Source organism: Diadema setosum, chromosome 3 (genome assembly GCF_964275005.1).
Source record: "Diadema setosum chromosome 3, eeDiaSeto1, whole genome shotgun sequence".
Classification (NCBI taxonomy): Eukaryota; Metazoa; Echinodermata; class Echinoidea; order Diadematoida; family Diadematidae; genus Diadema; species Diadema setosum.
The window spans coordinates 25,400,675-25,423,136 of NC_092687.1; the positions used below are offsets into that span (position 1 = coordinate 25,400,675).

The 22,462-nt window shown below is 38.0% G+C and overlaps 1 protein-coding gene and 1 long non-coding RNA gene across 2 annotated transcripts in view; one reads left to right on the forward strand and one right to left on the reverse strand.

Moving 5' to 3' along the window:
• Nucleotides 1-22,462, reverse strand: part of LOC140246716 (autocrine proliferation repressor protein A-like) — a 61,936-nt gene that overhangs the window by 1,652 nt on the left and 37,822 nt on the right. Inside the window, exon 14 of the mRNA XM_072326056.1 lies at nt 6,376-6,441. Coding sequence (XP_072182157.1) covers nt 6,376-6,441 — 66 coding nt within the window. The remainder of the gene's footprint in view (nt 1-6,375; nt 6,442-22,462) is intronic.
• Nucleotides 12,919-14,803, forward strand: LOC140226503 (uncharacterized). The gene is made up of 3 exons (XR_011900969.1): nt 12,919-13,100; nt 14,048-14,126; nt 14,749-14,803. It is a non-coding gene; the product is annotated as an uncharacterized lncRNA (long non-coding RNA).

The window sequence follows — 22,462 nt, forward strand, 5'->3', positions numbered from 1 at the left end:
GGTCATCCGTACACTCATGGACAGAGCACACAGCATCGTCACGGAGGAAGCAGACCTGAAGGAAGAGGAAGATTACATCCAGTCCTCTCTCAGGAAATGTGGATACCCTGGCTGGTCTTTCAAGAAAGCCAAAAAGAAAAGGGGGGGGGGGACAATCAAACCAAGAAGAACTCACAGACCAAACCAACCAATCAGAGGAGGAAATGGTAACCATCCCATATGTAAAGGGTACCTCGGAAGCATTGCAAAGGATTTACCGCAAATACCACATCTCCACAGCATCCAGGCCACACAAGAAACTCAGGAACATCCTAGTCCACCCAAAAGACAAACGATCCATCGATGACCAAGCGGGGGTAGTTTACAAGATTCCATGTGGTAACTGTGAAAGAAGCTACATTGGAGAAACAGCTAGAAAATTTGGCACCAGAAAAAAATGAACACAAACTAGAGGTAGACACAGTTAGTGCGTCCTACTACACAAGAGGGGAAAAAGAAGGAATCCACCTCCCACATGCACAAGTCGGCCATCAGCGACCATGTGGCCAGTGAAAACCACCACATCAACTGGAAGAAGTGTTCCATCCTAGCCAGAGACTCTGGAAAAACCTCACGCTGGATAAGGGAAGCAATTCACATTCGGAAACAACAAGGGAGAACCTTCAACCGAGACCTCGGACAATTTTCACTTTCCTCAATATAGGGCTCACACCCGTAAATATAATGGATTCTTCCCGGCCTGATCACAAATTCGTACCAAAGATACCAAAATTAATTCAGAAAAAAAATCATAAAAAATCAGGAAATGAAGGTAGAAGAAAAGTTTTTAGCTCACGTTGATGAGTGTGAATTCCTCTACAAAATATGTTCTGCTTGGCAGGTGATAGGTTTTTCTTGTGGAATTTAAAGGGACTAATTTAACTCGGCGCACGCACAGAAAATCAGAGCCTTTTTGAGTTAAAAAGACACGTAGTCTGACTTTGCGGACCTTTTGACAGAGTTTGAACTGAAAAACCCCCCTTGATATTTTGATGAGTGAAAGGGCACATCTTACTTTATTTTGACATGTGATATGAAAGACGCCATTTGTATGAGTTATTTTACAGAATTTTTTAAAGTTTGATTTTTAACACATATCCCTATGGGGAAATATTTATGGGTGTGAGCCCTATAGAGAATGGTCATATTGTACACAAGTCAATGGGAACCTGAATTGCACTGGGAGTCATTGTTGTGATATGACGATGGCAGCTACTGTGAGCAAAAAGTAAGTGCTGTTTTGTGAAAACTGATCATTTAGGCAATCTATTACACATTTTTTTTTATATATACTTCAGTTAGAGTATTTAAATTACCATACTCGTTTAGTGCAGTACAAGTTAGCAAGTCTGTACACAATGCAAATCCAGCTAGATGTAAGACTAGTCACGTCACATACTCGAGTTATTGTGGGCTGCATGCTCGCTGTAGACACTACATACACGTACACGCGTACCGCGTACAAGATAGGTATTCTACATACGTGTACTCGGTCCAGTGAATTTGGCAATGCAATTGGGAATTGCCAATGTAAACAGTCAATACTTATTCTTCGACATCTTCGCCTGACGAGAGTAGGATTAAACTGGAGCTGATGCAGATTTGGTAAATTCTTGCAAAATGATTTCAAATTTCTTTCAAGTGTGGTCTTTTTCTCATTACCGACATGAATTTTATAGATTAGGTGGTAGAGTCTTTTTGCCACTGTCGGGTTAAAACTTAAATGAGAGCCTGAGCGCGGAAGTTTGATTACTAGATCTAGTACAGTCCTATCCGTTCCTAGTTAATTATTGCTGTACTCTTTCTCTAGTCTCTAGTCCTATGTCAGAGCTAAGTTAGAGTGAATTAATTTTCAAGAAGAGACTTTGTCATGGCTACAAGTGATTTAGGCTTCTCTCCGTTCAAGGAAAGGTTGCAAAGCAAAACTAAGAAGTGTGGGGAAGACCCAGCATCTTGCTGGCTCTTCACGGGAAGGATTAAAAAGAATGGTTATGGGCTGGTGGATGTTGTGATTCCAGAGAGAAGCAAAGTGCGAACAACAATTCATGCTCATCGACTTGCTTTGATGATCTGGGTCACTGGATCATGGGATATTCCATCTGAGCTCGATGCATCCCACCTTTGTGGCACACGAAATTGTGTGAGGCCCAGTCACCTGGTGCTAGAGAGCCGTGAAGATAACAAATCCAGACAAATTTGTCAAACTTATAAAGTTTGCACTGGACATGATCCAAGACCAAGGTGCATTTTTCCACCAGCTCAATAATTTTATCACACAATACCAAGTTGCAAATGGAAAAGAGTAAGTCATTGATAGATTCTTTAATCTATTGATTCTTTGGACTTTGCACATATTATAATCATTTTGAAAGTCTAAACTTTAGAACCACACTGTAACTTGTACTTTTCCCTTATACAAATTAAAGACTGAACTGCTGTGACTGTGAGTATGGTATGAGTCTATCATGTCTATGGGGGGGGGGGGGAAGGAGGAGGGGATGATTCTCTCTTCTGTACTGTAGATCTGTTGAATTTGAATTTCTATCCCCCCCCCCCCCCGCCCCAGGAAAACAGATCTAGATGGATTCATCATCTGACTCTTCAAGTTCATTTGTAATCATTCTGTCATAGCTGTGATCTAGTGCAACAGAGAAGTGCTCTTCTTCAAGCTGCCCTTTAACATATGACCGAAATCGATCGTCATTCTTCCAGTTTTTGCTTTGCTCATAAAGTCTGTATCTGTAATTCCTGTGTATAGCTTTAGAAACCTTCCCATGTTTTCTGTTCCTTTTCCTCCAGTACTCCCGTCGCTTTTGCAAGTGTAGAAGTCTGCGGTTGAGAACTCGACCTCCCTCCAGCGGTACACCAGCAGCCGAAGCCTTTTCTAGAATTGAGATCGGTCCATTGTTGGTGAGTTGGATAGCAGACTGTTCCCTGTTTGAACGATTACGGGAATATCTCCCAGTGTAGTGGGGACTAGTTACTGCAAATGCGGCATTCATAGATTCTGCTTTCTGGGTTGATGAATGCAGTTTAGTTTTTTGCAGCATTTTCGGTGACAACCTCTGTGTGATGATGTTGAGTATTTGTCTCTTGTCATCAGCATTAAGTGTTAATCTTATTCTGAATGCTGGTCCCAAGAAAGAGAATTTGTAGTCTCCTTTACAAACCAAACTCTGAGTACGGCATAGTTCATGATTCCCAACATAGCATGATAGTATAGCCTCTGCACATTCACCAAGTTCCTTTGTATATTTCGGTAGATTACCAGGAGACCTTTCGTGCGCTGCATTGAGTTCTGCTTGAACACGCTGTGCAAAGTCATCTGCTAGATTTTGTTGCTGTTTTGCTCTGATTTGGACAGTTCTCCCAGGAAAGCAAGTTTTGCTCAATTTCAATTTAGTGATTTGACGAGCCAGAGATCGCTGTAGATGAATGGAGCATAGATATGTCTCTGTCTTGATATTTGCTTTTTCATTCATTACTTTTTGTATTCCTCGTGCAAAATGGCCATCGCTATCAGTAGTCACACTTCCAATCAGAAGCTTTTCTTCTCCATCAAACATGTTTCTAGCACACATTTCGCCCCCTTTCAATTCGTCTCCGATGTTTTCATGCAGTTTTAGATTGGCTGTGCATTTTGGATGATTCGGGCAACTGGGCTTATTACCGGCACGGATTTCCCTCTGCCCATATCGGCACAGTTTGTTGAAGGATTGATGTGAAATGACATACTTTTCTGAAGTCACATTTTCCACTGCAATATCCCTTGCTTGTGTAGCTGGGGCAAATGGGGTTCTCCTCCTTCCATGACTCAGTGGCACATTGTACTGTCGATCAATTTCGATGTCGATTGGTGTGTCTGGATCCATACCTCTGTTTTCTAGTACTTCCACAACTTTCCTGCGCTTTTTTGTCATATCCATCTCATTTGCTTTTGCCATTATATCTCCACATTGATTAGAATTAACCTGAAGGGTCTTCATACAAGCTGGTGGTACACTCATTGATATCAGGATTCGCGATGCTGCTGACTGAGCGATATTACTCTGATAAAGCCCAAGTTGGAGGGCCATGTTGGGTACAGCAATTCTTCTTCCTGGTCCTGTTCGAGCAATCTCCTTGTAAAGTTTGTGAGTGGAAGACACAAAATTACAATTCGTGCAAACAAAGTATGTACGCACAGCGATTCCTCTCTGATGTTCTGCTTCCTCTGATATTACTAATTCCATATCATTACACAGAGGGCTTTTCTCTCTGTGCTCTTTACAGACACCATTCATTGCTTCTGTCAATTTTTGTACATCTATAACTCGATGCCCTTTTGCCAAACCATCTTCAGATGTTACACAGCTTTTGAGAAGTGTCAGTTCCGATTTTTTAGGCCGTAACAGCATGACTGTTCTTGTTTGTTGGGAAACTTGACCGCAATCTGGAGGGTTGGTTCCACAAGTGCCTGAAAGTGTTGTGCGTTCAAAGTCTTCCTTGGTAAGGCGAATATAGGTTGTCAGAGAATTATTTTGTGAGTTTTCACTCTTGTAAGTCATTCCCTTGTTCCATGGTTGGTGGCCAGGCAAATAGGTATTCTTCTTCAGAACAGACAGTTTTTTCGGCCCCATCTCCCTTTACTTTCTCCTATGACAAGATGGGGAAGTATTGAATATACTGCTTTATCGATGCAATGTCGAGATCTAATGATCTGAATGATATTCCTTGCAATATAATAAAGTGTTTGTGTTCTTGTTCTTTATGCTCCTTAATAATTATAAGAGTATAATGATTTCTTTTCTATGGAATCAGTGAGATAATTGATTATGTCATTTTTCTAAGAGATATCATTTTTCTAAGATATTTCATGCTACAAGGAATGGGGAAGACCTTCTCCTTTCTGTTATGTCATTCTAGTGACGTCATAAAATATTCATTTTGTTGACCCATTCAAGCAGCCATTACCATGGACACAACCTCGGGCTTGGTGACTGATTGATGGCAGCAGGGAACTTTGACAGGCATGCAGTAGTAGGTACTACCACTGGAGCACTCTCAGTCCTGAGTGACCCGATTACTGTTACCCACTCTCTCTCTCTCTCTCTCTCTCTCTTTCTCTCTCTTTCTTTGTAGTTTATTGAATAATACCTCTTTGTTCTTTAAAGCCTTGTTTCTTATCATTGTACACTTGTGTCCTCACATTGTTGGTGGAAGAAATACAGTCAACACTCTTTGTTTTCAATACACATATTAGTTTTTAATGTTTTTGTTTATTTCATTCATCTGTAGGTTGCAAATTAGGGTCAATGTCTTACTTTACACGAAGCTCAAGTCTCTGTGTGTTTTTCGATTCCATGAGAAGTGATTATCTCTCCATCAGTGAAAACATAACATACAACTGTCAGTTCCTTGCAGTATGAGTTAAGCAGATTTGTTATAACAATAATCTGAAAAATCCCTATGTACATGTCTTGTTTAAATATCCCCTTTAAATGGGTGAACTATGATATGATATCAATATTTTTGCATTAGTGTGGGTCAATATAACATGAAAAAGACATTAGTTATGAAAAATGATAATTTAAGAAAAATGACCTTCACTATAGGGCTCACACCCGTAAATATAATGGATTCTTCCCGGCCTGATCACAAATTCGTACCAAAGATACCAAAATTAATTCAGAAAAAAAATCATAAAAAATCAGGAAATGAAGGTAGAAGAAAAGTTTTTAGCTCACGTTGATGAGTGTGAATTCCTCTACAAAATATGTTCTGCTTGGCAGGTGATAGGTTTTTCTTGTGGAATTTAAAGGGACTAATTTAACTCGGCGCACGCACAGAAAATCAGAGCCTTTTTGAGTTAAAAAGACACGTAGTCTGACTTTGCGGACCTTTTGACAGAGTTTGAACTGAAAACCCCCCCTTGATATTTTGATGAGTGAAAGGGCACATCTTACTTTATTTTGACATGTGATATGAAAGACGCCATTTGTATGAGTTATTTTACAGAATTTTTTAAAGTTTGATTTTTAACACATATCCCTATGGGGAAATATTTATGGGTGTGAGCCCTATACGATCCCATTCCCTCAGATCGGCGTGCGCCAGCTACGTCGGCTCGTGGGAAGTCCTTCTCACAATGCTCGATCTGAAGAAGCCTGCAGAGCCAGCAGGCGAAAGTCTTATCAAGTAAAGGTAATTTCCATTGATTGTGATAAAACGAACGCTCATCCGGCTGTTAGCATACATCGCAAGAGTATAGGCAAAAAAAAAAAAAAAAAAAAAAAAAAAAAAAACATGAAATAATGCACCGAAAGGCTTGAAGGTTTTTCTCACAAAGTTTCTTACCCGAATGAAAAAGCACTGCCAGCCAATCTCTGGGGTCAAAAACTCGGCAATATATTTCCCAGGAACCTATTAAATTACAAGAGTCGTGAGATGCAAATGTCTGTTAAAGATACCCGAATTCAAATGTTATAAGCAATTGTGATTCATAAACATTTGGCAATTTTCATATAAACACAGTATGGAAATAATACTCACTTTGTTATTCCATCAGACTTGTATTCTAGCTTCATTTTCAATATGATTTTTTTTTCTTCTTCAGCAGAACCTCAAATACAATCTTATTGACAATTTGTGACACTGCACCTCAAAACAAACAAAAAGTCGCCAGACATGAATTTTAAGTTAAGACCATATTCTGAAAGAGCAGACTTTAAGCTTTAAAATGATGTATAACTCAAATCAATGGACTCTCCTGACCTATCTAAATATTGGAAAGAAAGCACAAACTCAGGAAAAGTGTGAACTGAGAAAAGAGGCTCTCAAGTACAGTGTCTATTCAAGCGCTTAATCTTTACCAAACCGTGCTGGCTGTGCAATGAATGGGACAAAAAACAGGAAATAAACCTCCAGAGTAACAACAATGAAGGGATTATCAGATTAAACTGAAATTAAGCATGCCTCATTAACACATTCTGTCTATAATTAATGCCAACTTTCAAAGCAGTAGCACTATCCTTTCAAAAGTTATTAGAGTCAAAGGTGAAGAGTGTGGACAAGGTTTTTCAGAAATGAAAAAGGGATTCTAAAGACACACCTAATCACACTATTCTACAAAAAATGTGCAAGATAAACTGCTAAAAAAACACACTTTCCTGCCCGTTTTATGTTCCCAAATTTTAGCATAATGTAAAAGAAGACCCGCTCTTTCAGAAAATATTAAAAAGTCAAGTTTGGGTAGGTTTACCCATTTCACTTATTTTCAGTCCTCACGCAAAATCAGTGTGTGCGACTTTATGTTCGTTTTGAGGTGCACGGTCACATTTGGAGTTTACAAAACTTTTACATGGCAACCTGACTAACTATTATTACAATACAATTATATTTAACCATCACTTTGATTTTTGTTTTGTGTGCGTGAATAGAAGCGCTTTTCCTGCTTATAGACCATCGGAAAAAATACATGTCAATCATTACAGATTATATATCAAGATTCCACTAGTATAAGCCACCATGGTTGATCCAAATGTCTTCACAAAATTATATTTTTCTTTACACGCAAAATGTATGTGTGTTAAAAAACAAAACACAAAAAAGTAGGTCAAGCTCAAATTGATTACGCAGAACTTCGATACGGGCACAACAGAAAAACTGTGTTAGGGAGATATCTTCGTCGCGACGATATGAGACAAAAGATCGTCGCCAATCGTCCCCGACGATCCAAATTTTGGGCCTCATGTGCTCATTACTGCGCTCTTTTTGGCTCATTATAAATATCGACAAAAGATGGTTCCGACGAGTCGGAACGAAGTCGTCTCTTTTCGTCGCGACTAATCAATTAAGGAGGTCTTTTGTCGATCGGCGAAGCGTTTCAGTGATTGTTCAAACATCGCACATCGTCCCCGACGACTGCGTATTCAACTTGACTAACCGTTTTGTAAAGGTTTTGGTGATGGTTTCGCGTCGCTCATCGTCCCGACGATTGGCCATTGAATTTAAATCACCGTTCCGTGGCGAGTTTGTTAATCCATAATTGTTCAAACGTCGCACTTATCGTCCCGACGATTGTCCATTCAACTTGAATCACTGGTCAGAGACGCGTTTAGTAATTGTTAAAGCGTCGCGCATCGTCCCTAGGCTTGCCCATTGAACTTAAATCACCGTCTGGTATGAGTTTGAAACGTCGCACATCGTCCCGACGATTGCCCATTCAGTAATAGAAATTGCTCGATGCTGAGGTGTTTATTTTTTCTAACATCGCGAGTGGTCCCAACGATTGCCCATTGAATTGAAGTTGTCGTTCAATGATTGCCACCAGGGTAATTCATCTTCTATGAAGCCTTGCTCTCATGTTTACCATACTTGTCTGTAAACAATACAAAAACATCGTAACGAGATCCGATGGCTGTCAGACTCCCGAAATTCTTGAATGAATCATGAAAAAAAAAAGTGATGAACGTACATTATTATCTTTCCACAAATCCAGAGCTTGAAAGAAAACATCCGGCATTTATTTTATCATCGTACGGAGTTCAATATCATTGTTATTCATTTCCGAACGTCAAAGCAAATTTCCGACACTTATATTAACATCTCTCAGAGCTGAATGTTATTGCTATTTACTTTCAAACGCATAAGCAAATACCGGGCATTTATTTTATCATCGTACGGAGTTGTATATCATTAGTAGTCATTTTCGAACGTCAAAGCAAACATGCGATATTTATTTAATCACCGTACGGAGTCGAATATTACTGTTATTCATTTCCGAACGCCAAATCGAATTTCTGACATTAATTTTAGCACCGTACGGAGCTGAATCTTCCCGTTATTCAAATCGAAAAGTATAAGCATCCTTGGTATAAGCAAACATCCGACATTTATTTTAGTACCGTACGGAGTCGAATATTACCGTTATTCATTTCCAAAAATAAAAACAACATCTGACATTTATTTTAGCATCTTATACGGAGTCGACTGTTACCGCTGTCCATTTCCAAAAGTAAAGGCAAACATCCGACTTTTTTTGGTGGCCCGACGTGCGATTTTGGTGGCCCCGGTCCACCGAGCCACCGTTAGTGTCGAGCCCTGGTGTACACCTCACTAACATCAGCTTGTTGGGGAAACTTATACACACTAAGAAAAAAAGGTTCAATAAGGGAGCTAGAAGGGTTCGAAGTCGCGGAAATGGGTGCAAATTACACGATTTGCGAAAATGGTGGAACTTTGCTTCTTATATGGTTCATTTGGGGTTCGATCTTGCCACGGTCATTGACGGTGCAATATTGCGCCCCAAATTAGTCTCAAAACAAAGACCTCCTATGGTGTTGCTCGACACTAAAATGCAATATTACATATCCTTGTGCTGATATTATTGAACGTATATTTTTTTGATATCAGGAAACTTAATTTTCTTTCATATCCTATAATCATTCATCGAGAGTATATTTTCAAATTAAGTTGAGTCCATGATGAAAGGGGTCTACTACAAAAAAAAAAAAAAAAAAAAAAAAAAAACTAACGTAGAATACCTGATTGCTTGTCTGGTATTGACCAATCACATTGTACACATAACCTAGGAGGTTTAACAGATGAAGTTCCAACTGGCTGTAATTATTCAAATAGTCGTCAGATTTCTATTGCTGTACAAAACAATTCCACAGGTGCATTTGTGCCTTCGCTGATCGGGATTCGATGCCGCCGTCTCGCTGAGCAATCTGAAGATTCATTTTGGACGTTAACATAATTTTGGCTATATTTTGCTTGTTTATCTATTAAATGAAATGAAATCCTATACTTTAAGATAAAAACAAATCAAGCAAAAGTCAATTCTGAACAGAAATATTATTGTGCAAAAGTGTTAATCTTAATCAGAGCTGTTTCTTGTGAAAGTGTTTAAACTGTACCCTGGATAGCCGGCTTATTTTATCACTTTTCCTCATGATTCTGACAAAGCAAACTGATATGATTCTTCAAATAGAATTCTTTATCAATAGATACATCAGATTACTGCCCAGGCATGCCTCTTAGAATAATGTTCGTTTTATTAAATTTTTTTTGGCGCAATTTACATTCGTGTATCCCCGTGTCTTTAACATTCACCTAACCTATCTCTTATTGGTTGGGATGTCGAAACGTAATTACCATTACAAAGACATATCTTCCTGTTTGTGGTTCATTCTTGCTAAGGTGCAATATTGAGCCCATAACTAGTCTCAAAGAAAGACCTATGTGGTGTTGATCGACACTTGAATACAATATTGCATACCGTCGTGGTGCTACTATGTACATGTTTTTTTAAGACATCATAAAACTTGCTGCTCTCCCATAATTTCATAATCATTCATCGGAGCATTTTTAAATGAAGTTGAGATGAAAGGGTCTGCGAACAAACTAAGAATACCTGACTGCTCGTCTGGTATTGACCAATCAAAATGGAATATGTCACAGCATTCCCTGCATGCTTACTGTGCGATGATGGAGTCAAACCCTACTACACGCTAAAGATTTTCGTTGCGACTCGATCTCGGGACAGCAAAAAAAAAAAAAAAAAAAAAAAAAAGTCAATATTTTTTCAAAGCCCTCAAATCTGGAATTCCATCCACTCTGATGTGAAATGTTAGAAAACGGTACAAAGTTCTAAGAAAGCATTCAAGCGTATTTTACTTGAAAGGTTTTCTGGAAGTTACCAATATCATTTTACGAATTTATAAGAGACTAGCAAGATAGGGTGTGTTTGTGAAAATGACATCTTGCGTATTGTTAATGTGCGCTGGTCCATGTTTTTGTCTGTGTATGCATGTGTGTGTATGTGTGAGTGTGTGTGCCAATGTTTTTCTCTGTATATACAATATAATTACTTTTCCGGGATTAGTTTTGAATAAGGCCAATTGCCTTCTCACTCACCCCTTCACTTGATATCTTTTGCTGTTTGTTTGCTTTGTTTGTTTGTTTGTCACATTGTCATTTTATACTTGTCATACCATTGTCACATTTTATGTATGCATACTTTATTAAGTGAAAATAAATGAAATGATTAAAAAAAATCATTTAGAGAGCAAAATCGCGGATATATAAGGATGCAAACTACACGATTTATTTTTAAGGGTTGATTTTTTTCCTTTTTTTCATGGATTCATGCACGGTAAAGCCTAAGGGTAAAATGCATGCACATGAAAAATGTAAGCACATGTTTCCATGTGCTTGCAAACACCACATTTTAGAATGAATAAAGACTAGCTGTGACAGTGGAATTTCTCATGAATAAATAATAAAGCATTCAAACCCTGGCCATTGTTCAACACATTGTCAGGGTGTTAACCACATACTCCCATACACACCCATTGACCCCTGTGCAAAGTGAAAGTTTTGTACAGAGGGTTGGAAATAGAGCAAAATCTGTAACCTAACTGTGAAATTGATCATGGATTTCATGAAACTGATTTATGTTTTAAACCACCTCCAACAAAATTGTACACTATACAACTATCACCCATATCAATGACAGTGTTATCTGATATATAATTACTGAATTATTAAGAATCAAAAGTGGAAAAAAAATTTTTTTTAAACGCCTATTAATCCATAGAATACATTCGATGCAAAATAATGACATGGATGTTTCCTTAAGTGTAAATTCACGGACCCAGTCGTTTGGTCACCTGGCGTGGGCATGTTCATTCTTTTCTTAAACATGATTTAGGAATTCAATGAATTGTTGAGTCGTGCGAACTTATGTGCACATAAGTTGACTCCCAGATGGCTCATTGTACAGCTCGTGCATGGGTGTTTGAGCTGAGCATCCAGCGCAAATTCCATTTCCACAGCAGATCAGCTCTTCTGAGGCTTTTCGTAGCGGCTTACTGCAACTCTGACTTTAACATTATTTTGTCCACTTCAAAATATCAAGACCCCGCAGATTCTTACTACGTGGAAAATGGTGAGTTAAAATATCATCGTAAAGCATGATTTGAAATATCCACAATGTTCTCGACCAAGGCCTTACTCTCGATATTACCCTTCATCAAATTTCTTGTATGTATTATGTTTTTGGTTGTATAGCCTTGTCTTATAATGTAGGCTTGTAGGCAGTAATATTGAAACGTTCATTTTAGAGTTCTGTTAAAATTGGCTAGTTTTATGCGTGCTTTTTTCTGTTTTATTTTGCTTTGTTTCGTAACCATTCTGTGGAATTAGATCAGCTTTAACGATAAAAAGTCTTGGTAAAGACGTCATGGCATTCCGATTTCCGATTTCCGATTTCCGATTCATTTATTGTTCATTAAGGAAATTCTTTTTGTTGGTATATGGGCGTGCACATAGGAATATCTACATACATGCATAAACTTACATATTAATTCATGTACATGTACACATTATAAATGATACAATTTTCACTACATACACAATTATATACAAGCATAATTTATACTCACAATATAGTGAACACATACATCATCACAAATTTCAAATAATTCTTTATATTTACCGATCAACAACAAAACAAAACAGTTCAGAAAACGTGGAATCGGATGTTCCTATAAGAAGTGTATCCTTTGTCATAACCTTTACGCCCCCTCCCCCCCCCACACACACATCCCCAAGGATAATACATCGCATCGTGCCATACCACACTTGATTAATAACGAATAAAAGGAACGAAAGTTGATGAATAATTGTTAATAAACTTATGGATAAAAAGAAGACCAGTGTACTAACTAAACTTATAATGGCAAACATTGCACGCTCATTTTTATGCTGGGATAATTCTCTGTAGTCAGGTAGTGTTAGTGGTGGACTTAAGTACACCCTGTATGCAGCAAGGCAGTGCATAAGAATTGAAGTATACATTAAGCTGCCATGGAGAGAGTTATGTAGTCACATTTACATAAGTCAGCTCTTCTGCAAAATTACTACACACGCATGAGCAGTGGCCTTGAACTCATGACACTTGATTTTCCTTTTCAGGTATTCAAGCAAGATACAATATGATGAAGTTGCGCGCATTCTCCTGATCACGTAAACTTATATGCAATTCTGAAGGACAGAGTGATTCCTCAACAGAATATGTAAGTTTCATTAATGGATTAATCCGTAATATTCTATGTATTTTCAGGTTATTGATTCATCTAGATTTTCAGCATGTGATATCCGTGAAGTACATGTATATTACATTAAAGCTTATCATTACACATGAACGCAGTTTTATAAGTTACTATAAAACGTAGCCACCGTTTAGTGGGTTGCGGAAAATTTGATAAGACTATATAGTGTAATTTTTGATACGACTATATAGTGTAATTTTTGATACCATCTATAATCGAGAGATATGTTACTCAAGTGGACCATTGCGATCATTCATTCTTGCCTTTTGCGTTCTAAATCTTCTCAGTTTTTTATTTTTGTTATTTTTTTCTTGAAAACTCCATGATGGATTGTCTCTCATATACAGGCAGCATCTCTACCCCGCAAGAATCTTCAAATGCCTGAATAGCCATTTTTTTTTTTTTTTTTTTTTTTTTGGGGGGGGGGTAATCTCCTTTTCTGTAACCAGTATTATTAAAGTAAATCAAATCAATGTTGTGAATAAGTAGAGGGGGCTATATTTTCACTTTTTTTGGTGTGTGGTAACAGGATTAGAGGTGTCAACCATAATGGGCATCATTACACCCATTGCCATGGCCATCAGCACCCGGACCATCATCTGTGGCAAGCTCAGCAACGGGTGAATGGCTGAGGTCTATAAGTCTTACTCCTTTCCTAACTGTGGAAAATATACAGCAAACTGATGTTAAATTGGCATGTAATATGATGTTGTCTTACTTTGTTATTTTATGTTATGAAGACTTTGAGTTGGTTAGGAAAAATGTGAGAATATTTGAATATGCCCTATATCATAAATGTATGCAGGTGTGTAAAAGGTGTGTATTTTCATCTCAGTCCAAATTCGCCCACATTTTTTTTTCAACATGACTTTACTCAGGCTATTCCACATCTATTCTTTTTTTTTTTCCAGCTCTAACCTAGTGATGTCTGCATGCTGTCTCCTGATTTCCCGCCTGCTTGGAGAGGACATGCTGTATGTCTGTGACAAAGTAAGTGCTGCATTTTTTTTTTTATGGGAGACGGGAATTCCATCTGCTTTGTGACTAGAAATATAAGAGGAACATTTCTTTGCAACATTATTATGTTTTACTTATATGACAAAGAGCTGAAATAAATCTATCCGACCGGATTTGTTTTGAAACCAATATCAAAGCTTACAGGGATGGTATAGTATTGGTGGAGGTGAGGATTTGGGCTTTTAACTTTTTGTGATATACCAAGAACCTACTTATGAAATAATAGAGAGTATGCCATTCTAAGAGGAATTCTAAAGATTATTTGATGAAAATTGGTTTTGAAATGGATGAGGCATCCAAAAACAAAGTAAAACGCAGCGATCGTGATAAAATGTGGGTCCTACATTATATTATTATTGCTCTGTTTTGGATATCGTACCTATTTCAAAACCATTTCTCATTATCTCAGCAAAAGATGTTAGAAACCTGAAGTAGATCTCAACAAAAACTATACAATCAATTTAATTTTCCATTTTCTGGTCAATGGTCATATTTGCAATCTGTTAGTTTATGTAAGCAACAAAATAGTGTAAACGACCTATTTCCTTCGAAATTTTATTCAGTCATTATTTATTCATGCCAAAATCTCTTTCAGAACCTGGCAGGACTAAATCCCACAATCTTCACTGTGAATGCTGCGCACTAGTGACATCACAATTAGGCTGGATGGTTGTGAAATCTGCCCGAATTCCTGTATACAATCGTGTCTTCCTTCGCTACAATGTTTGCGGCCTTCTGTGCCCTGTGGCTTTGAGTATCCCAAACAAGGCAGAAACACTCGATGCATTCTTCAGCAGTACATTGCAATGCTTGATCTGAACAGGCAACTGTCACGAAAAAAACCTACGGCATTTCATTAACAATATTGTTCAATAATTGTCTTGATATAGTTTACCAGCCTAAAGTTTTCATGGTGTATACTTTTACAAGGAATTGTCACCAGAGAAATGATGTTGTTCAGGTTGTCCCTCCGTTCGTACATCTGTCTGTAATCGATTATGGCAACGTTGAATCACGAAGGGAAATGAAACGAAAAGTACAAGTAGAAAAGTTAATGCAGGGAGATTACTTTAGCAGTTGAACACATCGTGACAAATTGAGGAATATCGGAAAATCCGTTGAAGAGCTATATATACATATATATTTAGAGTTTCAGTGCCGCCATTACGAGATGAGAAAGCTACATCTTTGACGTCAACCATGGAAAATGGTATAAAGAAATGTAAAGAAAATAGGCATAGTTTCACCTTTCCAGCATTACAAAAGGAGCACTTGATTTACTTCTTCCAGAAGTGGGGGGGGGGGGGGGGGGGCTAATATTACCCTTAACATTATGGCAACGACAAATAAGTGGAGGCAATTTGTACTTTTCATTTAGAATCAGATTTTATGGAATTCCCTTTATATTATCTTCATATACGTTTCCATACATGAAAGTGACGCTGAAACGTTAAAAAATGCATAACTTCCACTGGATCATACAATTTCCCACGTTCACTTATGTGTTCTTATGATATTGCTCCAATCCACGGGTACATTTGGGTTTCATTCCCCTTTTATACTGTTTGAGGTATCCAAATGAAACTTTGCATATGTATGTACGATATGTGGGCAAGACATCACTTCGCTTTTACCTTGTTAGATGGTGAATATTTGTGAAGCTTTAGTTTCTAATTCATACAGCATCAGCATACCTCATGTCTGAGAATAGTGGTAAAGAAGATTAGAGACTTTGGCAACAGCGTGTAAAATTCGCAAAATTTTATTTTGTGCCTTATTTGCTGAACAAACGTCATAGGAGTACTACAACCTGTTAGGCAATATAGCGGAACAATAACTCTATTATTAGCATTATAGAATAAATGACAATGATGTAGTTCTGAAGCATACTTTTCATTAGATACTTTTGCATGACTCCATGTGTACTTTTAATCGAACTATGACTTGTACGTGAATAACGACAGAATGATTCGGTGAGGAAAGTTTTCTGTCGCGTCATTAGGAAGAAGGCAACGTGTCAATATTATGCTATTTGTTCCATATTTATTTCTGAAGTGGTTAAATGTATTTTCCTAAAACGTTTTTCATTTTATATATACCCACATTGCATCCAGATGCCTATTCGTTGAAAAATGTGGGCAATGTATTCAAAGGTCAAAGATCATACGTTAATGGACCTAGGGTATACAACATTTCAGTAGTTGTTGTTGTTGTTGTTGTTTTGTTTTGTTTTGTTTTTGTTTTTGTTTTTGTTTTGTTTTGTTTTGTTTTTGTTTTTGTTTTTTTTTTTGGGGGGGGGACACGGTTCAAAGTGTCCTGAAACCTTGTATAATACATGTATTTAGTTATGTATGATGCCAAACTGTTCCCGCTCATACAAATGCAGCCGTTTCAAGGAAATAACATCATAAGATTATTTTTATACTCCATGATTTGGTAATGCTTAAGTGGTTCATAAGAGTCCAGTGAAACTGTGTATAGAACAAAAAGTGGATTTGACAATGGTATACGATATCCGCAATTTAATCTTTGACGGGGTCTATCATCCGATTAATATGTATAAGCACGGTAGTCCCATATTCGGAAACTACAAGTTAGATAAGCTGCATTCATTTTGCACGCGACCATGGCGTTATAGCCAAAGGTGATCTGCAAATCACTGTGTGCCTACACAGGATTGGAAAACGTAACAACTTTCTGTGTATAGAACAACGAAACAGAAACTGGTGCATGTACATGTATTATTCTCAGTCACTTTGTTAGTCATTATGATGATTTGCTCATTGCAGTTCCGGAATCTCAGCTCGAGGGACTCGAATTGATCCCAAATCAGTCGGAATGCGTGTATCACCCAAAACAAAATCTGAATACATAACTGCGATTCTGCCTATTCTCCATTGGTAGCCCATAAGGGCTGGTATCAAGTTCGATTTTCATATTATAATCATACCTTGTATTTAGATGTTTTCATCGAAATGCCCGTATACCTGTATACGGTATGCGTATGTCAATTAAGTATCTAAACCATTATAAATTGCAGTCGTAATCTAAGTGCCAAGAATCTCATGATTTAAATAAGTGTGAACCCCAAGACATGTCGTGATAAGGACTTTAAGACAATTGGCATCGTCATTATAAAACAAACTCCCAATTGTAAGACATGTTTTAGATTTTAGATAAATTCATGTTTATGCTGGAAACATATCTTTTTGATGCCCGAAATGCCCGTATACCTGTATACGGTATGCGTATGTCAATTAAGTATCTAAACCATTATAAATTGTGTCGTAATCTAAGTGCCAAGAATCTCATGATTTAAATAAGTGTGAACCCCAAGACATGTCGTGATAAGGACTTTAAGACAATTGGCATCGTCATTATAAAACAAACTCCCAATTGTAAGACATGTTTTAGATTTTAGATAAATTCATGTTTATGCTGGAAACATATCTTTTTGATGATTCATGATGACGTCACTGTTACATGAATATTGTACGCATGGAAATATGTAGGCCTATTCGTTTAAATGCATACAAACAACTTGTTAAATCCTCTTACATCTTTTCTTCTTTTTTTTTATAGATATGGTGCATACTTTAGAAATGTAAGTAGCATGCTCTTGTTTTTGAGGCTTTGTGTACTGGTAAGAAGCATATCTTATTCTTATAGATTATGTGAATAAGTACGTATTCAAGTACGTTTTGAATAAAACGTATCCAGACAAATGTATATCATATTTTTACCTCTTCCTTCATGCAGATGTATACTCTTGCCTAGAGGATTTGATGATAGATAGTGATAGTGCTCACCTTATTGGAAAGGTAACTGGGTAAACATTTGGTTTTAGTGTGTCATTCAAACACAACTATAAGTTAACTTTCAAAACTCACAAATTCCACACACACATTTCATGATTCACAGGATCCAAATTACACTAATCCTATTTACTTTGCAGAGTGCAACAACAGCATAAGTTTGATATACTGAGCAAACAGGCTTGCATTAGTTCGCACTATTCAAGGTTTAAAGTAGTTAAGTAACCAAATTGTACCCGGTTATGTGTGATGCTAAGTATATACCTTATAGGTATAATGTTGCAAATATGTGTTGCTTATTCTATCCATAACTGCTGCAAAATTGCTTCTTTAAAGGAGCCAACCAGTGTCACTGCTTGTTCCTCTAGAGACGCAATATTGCCCAGTAATCTCAAGGTGCACTTGAGGTTACTGGGCAACATTGCGCCTCTAAAGGCGTAGATAGTGACACTGACTGGCTCCTTTAAAGAAGCAATTTTGCAGCAGTCATGGATCAAATAAGCACCACATACTTTTAGGTGCAACATTATACCTATATATAGGGCACAAAATCGCACCCTTAAGAGAGGCTACAATCTTGGAACTTTGGGTGCTTCTTTCCACCCTCACGAAAGGGTGTAAAGTTGCACCAAAAGTAGAGGCAAGAAAGGGTGCAAAGTTGCGCCGAAGATTAAAGGGAGAAAGATCACACCCTCAAGAAAGGTGCAACTCAGCACCAATTAGTATGGGTGGAAAGATGCACCCTCAAGAAAAGGGTGAAACTTAGCACCACTTAGTGTGGGTGAAAATATGCACCCAAGGGAAGAACTTCGCACCCTCAATAAAGGGTGCAATGTTGCATCCTCTATGGAGGTGCAAAGGTGCGCCCACAGGGTGCAAAATTATGCCATTGCACCATGGTGCAACTTTTGCACCAATTTCTTGAGGGTGCAAGATAACACCCATAGGGAGCCACCAGTGTGACATCACTTTGCACCCTTAAAAGGTGCAAGAGTGAACCATTTTTTCTTAGTGTGTACTGCCATACGAGGGGAGATGCTTTCATCTCTTCTAGAGAGCTTCCCTATGAGCGAATGAAAATCTTTGTTTGGCATTTTCATTTCTATACTCCATAATCATTCGTTGTTTTCAAACATTTTCATGATGTCGGTATTTCAATATCATAATATTTTTCTTAATATATTCCATTTTCATTCCTTGACCAAAGTCAGTATGTCCGCCACAAGTACGGTAATCGCTACGTTTCGCGCAGTGCATCTGTGCCGAAGTGCGAAACACGTGGTTATCAAGTTCAATGAAACGCGCCGTCCATGCGTGCTTCTTGTTTGGTTTCGTAGTAGCTCCATGGTTACGGCAAAGACAATAAACGGAGGAGGCACTCCGTATAGTTTTTTTTCGTTTACAGTAAACAGTTTACATTCGATACAAATAAATCAATAGTCACGTCTTTTACTGTTTGATGATCGCCAAGTCGGGAAGTAGTATCTAGAGGAACTTCTCAGTTGATATGTCCGTGATGTTCATTCTAATTTTCACACGCAGTGGTACGCAGATTTTATGAGTGTGAGATCGAAAGAAGTTTCAATATATGTTGCCATGATATTATGTAGGCCTACTGTTGTGTAATTGGGTAGGTATAGCTCTTACACTATAAACTTCAGCTTGTTGCAGCGGCATCTAGGAAAGCGGTATTTTCTTCGGCATTCGGGACCTTTTTTATATCATCATTTTTTTTGACACGTGATTTGATTGTAAGTATGAAGCGACGAATAACCCCTTTGTTTTGTTTTAGTGTTAACATTAATGTGTAATACACCAATACTGTTCAACGTGTGGTTTTTTTTTACTGTTAAAGAAGCCAAGATAAGGCGACATTTTAATAGAATTATGCCGTTCGTTTCATCAACGAGTTCGTCGGAGGTTTTCACCGACAAATTTGCCATCAGCCAATCAGACGCAAGGATTTCAGTAGCTTTTAACAGTTGTCAGTGTAAATCACTGGCAAAAAGTTTCATGAAACGGTCCCCAGGAAGGTGGATTCATGGTACAATATTCCGTATGGCATACCAGCAATACAAACAGACACGTTACTGCAAAATAAATGATAGAACACAGCAAGCGAGCAGGCTAGAATCAAACCTCCTTTTGTAGGAAAGTCCAACAAAAGTCTTACAACATACCTGTAATAGGGGGTTCACACGTACACAAATCAGCATGTTACAGAACTCAATTTTTGTTACCCTTTAGCAAACTCCAGTCTTTTGCACATGTGGACACACACACACACACACACACACACACACACACACACACACACAACAGAAAATTAGTGCGAACCAGTAGCGCGATGCATAACCTCAGAAATCTTGCTGATATTTCTAAATGAGCGCGGTATTTGCCCCGGCAGTACTTGAACGGTCGGGTTTAGAAACTTGATTGAGTTCTTTTATTCTCATCATTAACAACAGCGTGCTCTCCACACCACTGTGAGGCACAATGAGAACAATAGTTTCATCGATTGGCAATTAGCGGGTTATTTTCTGTACGTGTGAACGGTTGGAAAAAAAAAAAAAAACCCTCAACTTTCCGAGGGTGGCTGGAGCGTCTGAACCAAAAAGTGTACAATCCTCGCGTGTACGCTCTTTTGTCTGAGAAGTTGGAAAAAAACCCTCGAGTATTGGAGCATGTTCAGTAACGCGCTATTTTGCACATCGTGAAGAGCGGGTATTGATATATCAGACTCAACATGGGGGGAGGGGGCTGATGAAATCTAGCATTAAAAGAATGAACTACACTGACATACTAAAAATGATAAAACTGGACATGAAGTTCATGACCTCTATCCTCGTGCCTCGGACACGGGAAGTACTATGCATGTATCTACAAGCTACATTAAAGTAAAGCATGATGATATAATCATAAACGTTGCGATTCGAAGTGTTCTTCTGTTTTGCTTTCAGCAATAACCAAAACTGTATTTTTACGCTCGATTCACAGTGGAGCACTAAATAAATAGAGTGTATAATATCAATACTAACTCTTTAAGAAGCAGGCCTGTGATTTCTCTATTTAGTCTGTTGAAATATCTCATTGATATGATTTTTTTTTTCAGTCAATTGTGCTCCCCTGACTAAGCTATCAAGAGTATAGCTTTTGTGTTCGGAAACTGGATTTACGCAAAGCATACATTCACCATGTATAGTACAATGCTCCAATATTGATGAAAGCGGTTTCGTGTGTGATACGTATTCCTCTTTCGGGTGAGTGTGCTGTGAAATCCGGTCATTTTGTTTTATTTTCAACTGCATCTCCTTATTTTGTAACTGTGGATGAGACTTTATTTCATTTTCTAAATCATGCAGGATGAGCCATACGTTTATTTTTCGGCATAGATAGATAATTCGCCTTTTTGAATGACGAACCTTCGTGTAATTTTTGGATTAACAGATTTGTTACAGCTGCACTGGGATGTCTTCTAAATTATATTTTGAGGCCACTGAGATCAAGATGATCATGCGTAGGCGTATATAACTCTCTACACTTAATGTACAAGAAGTTGATCAATTAAGAAAAAATAACATATTTACTTTTGCTTACAATCCAGCACATTACAACGCATCGCACATCAACCTGCAAATGCCCAATAATCTTGGTAACAGCTCATTATTCCGAAGGTTTGTTATTCACAAGACTCTTTAGTCCGAAGATTCGTTTTTCCGAAGCTTCGTTATTCCGAATTTCATTTTCAATCTAACGAATCTCCGGAATAATGAACCGTCGGAATAACGCAATGTTCGGATTAACGAACCCTTTTTCATTTTCGGATTAACGAACCTCGGTATAGGAAATTTGTGCGTTTCAGATTAATGACCCTTCGGAATAGCGAACCTGGGAATAACGAACAGCACCAATAATCTTATAAAGAGAAAGGATGCCCGATATATACATTAAAAATATTGAGGTATAATTAAGATACAGCATTATGTACATAACAACAACAACAACAAGATTAGGATTGAGTAAGCAGACAAGTTTTCAACAATGATTTGAACATATCAACACTTTCAGCTATACGAATATAGAGAGGGAGTTTATTCCAAAGGGGTGGGGAAATACAGAAAAGGTCCTATATCACCATAGCGGGTATGTGCGGGACCACGTGATAATTGGAGAGAAGAGAGAGAACAGGCTGAAGTGGAGGAGCGGAAGGGAGGTAAGATTAATCCATAATATTTATCTTGTAAACAATAAGGATGATTTTAAAGGTGATACGTTGATGTATGGGGAGCCAGTGGAGGGATTGGATAACTGGAGTAATTTGGTCAGATGTTTTGGTCAGGGTTACAAGCCTTGCAGCTGTATTTTGAATTTTGAATTTGGTGCAATACTCGAAGCAGGGAGACCAACAAGAAGGAAATTGCAGTAGTCAAGATGAGAAGTAACAAATGCGTGAATTAGACGTTCGGTGGAAGACTGCTCCGATAACTTACGGAT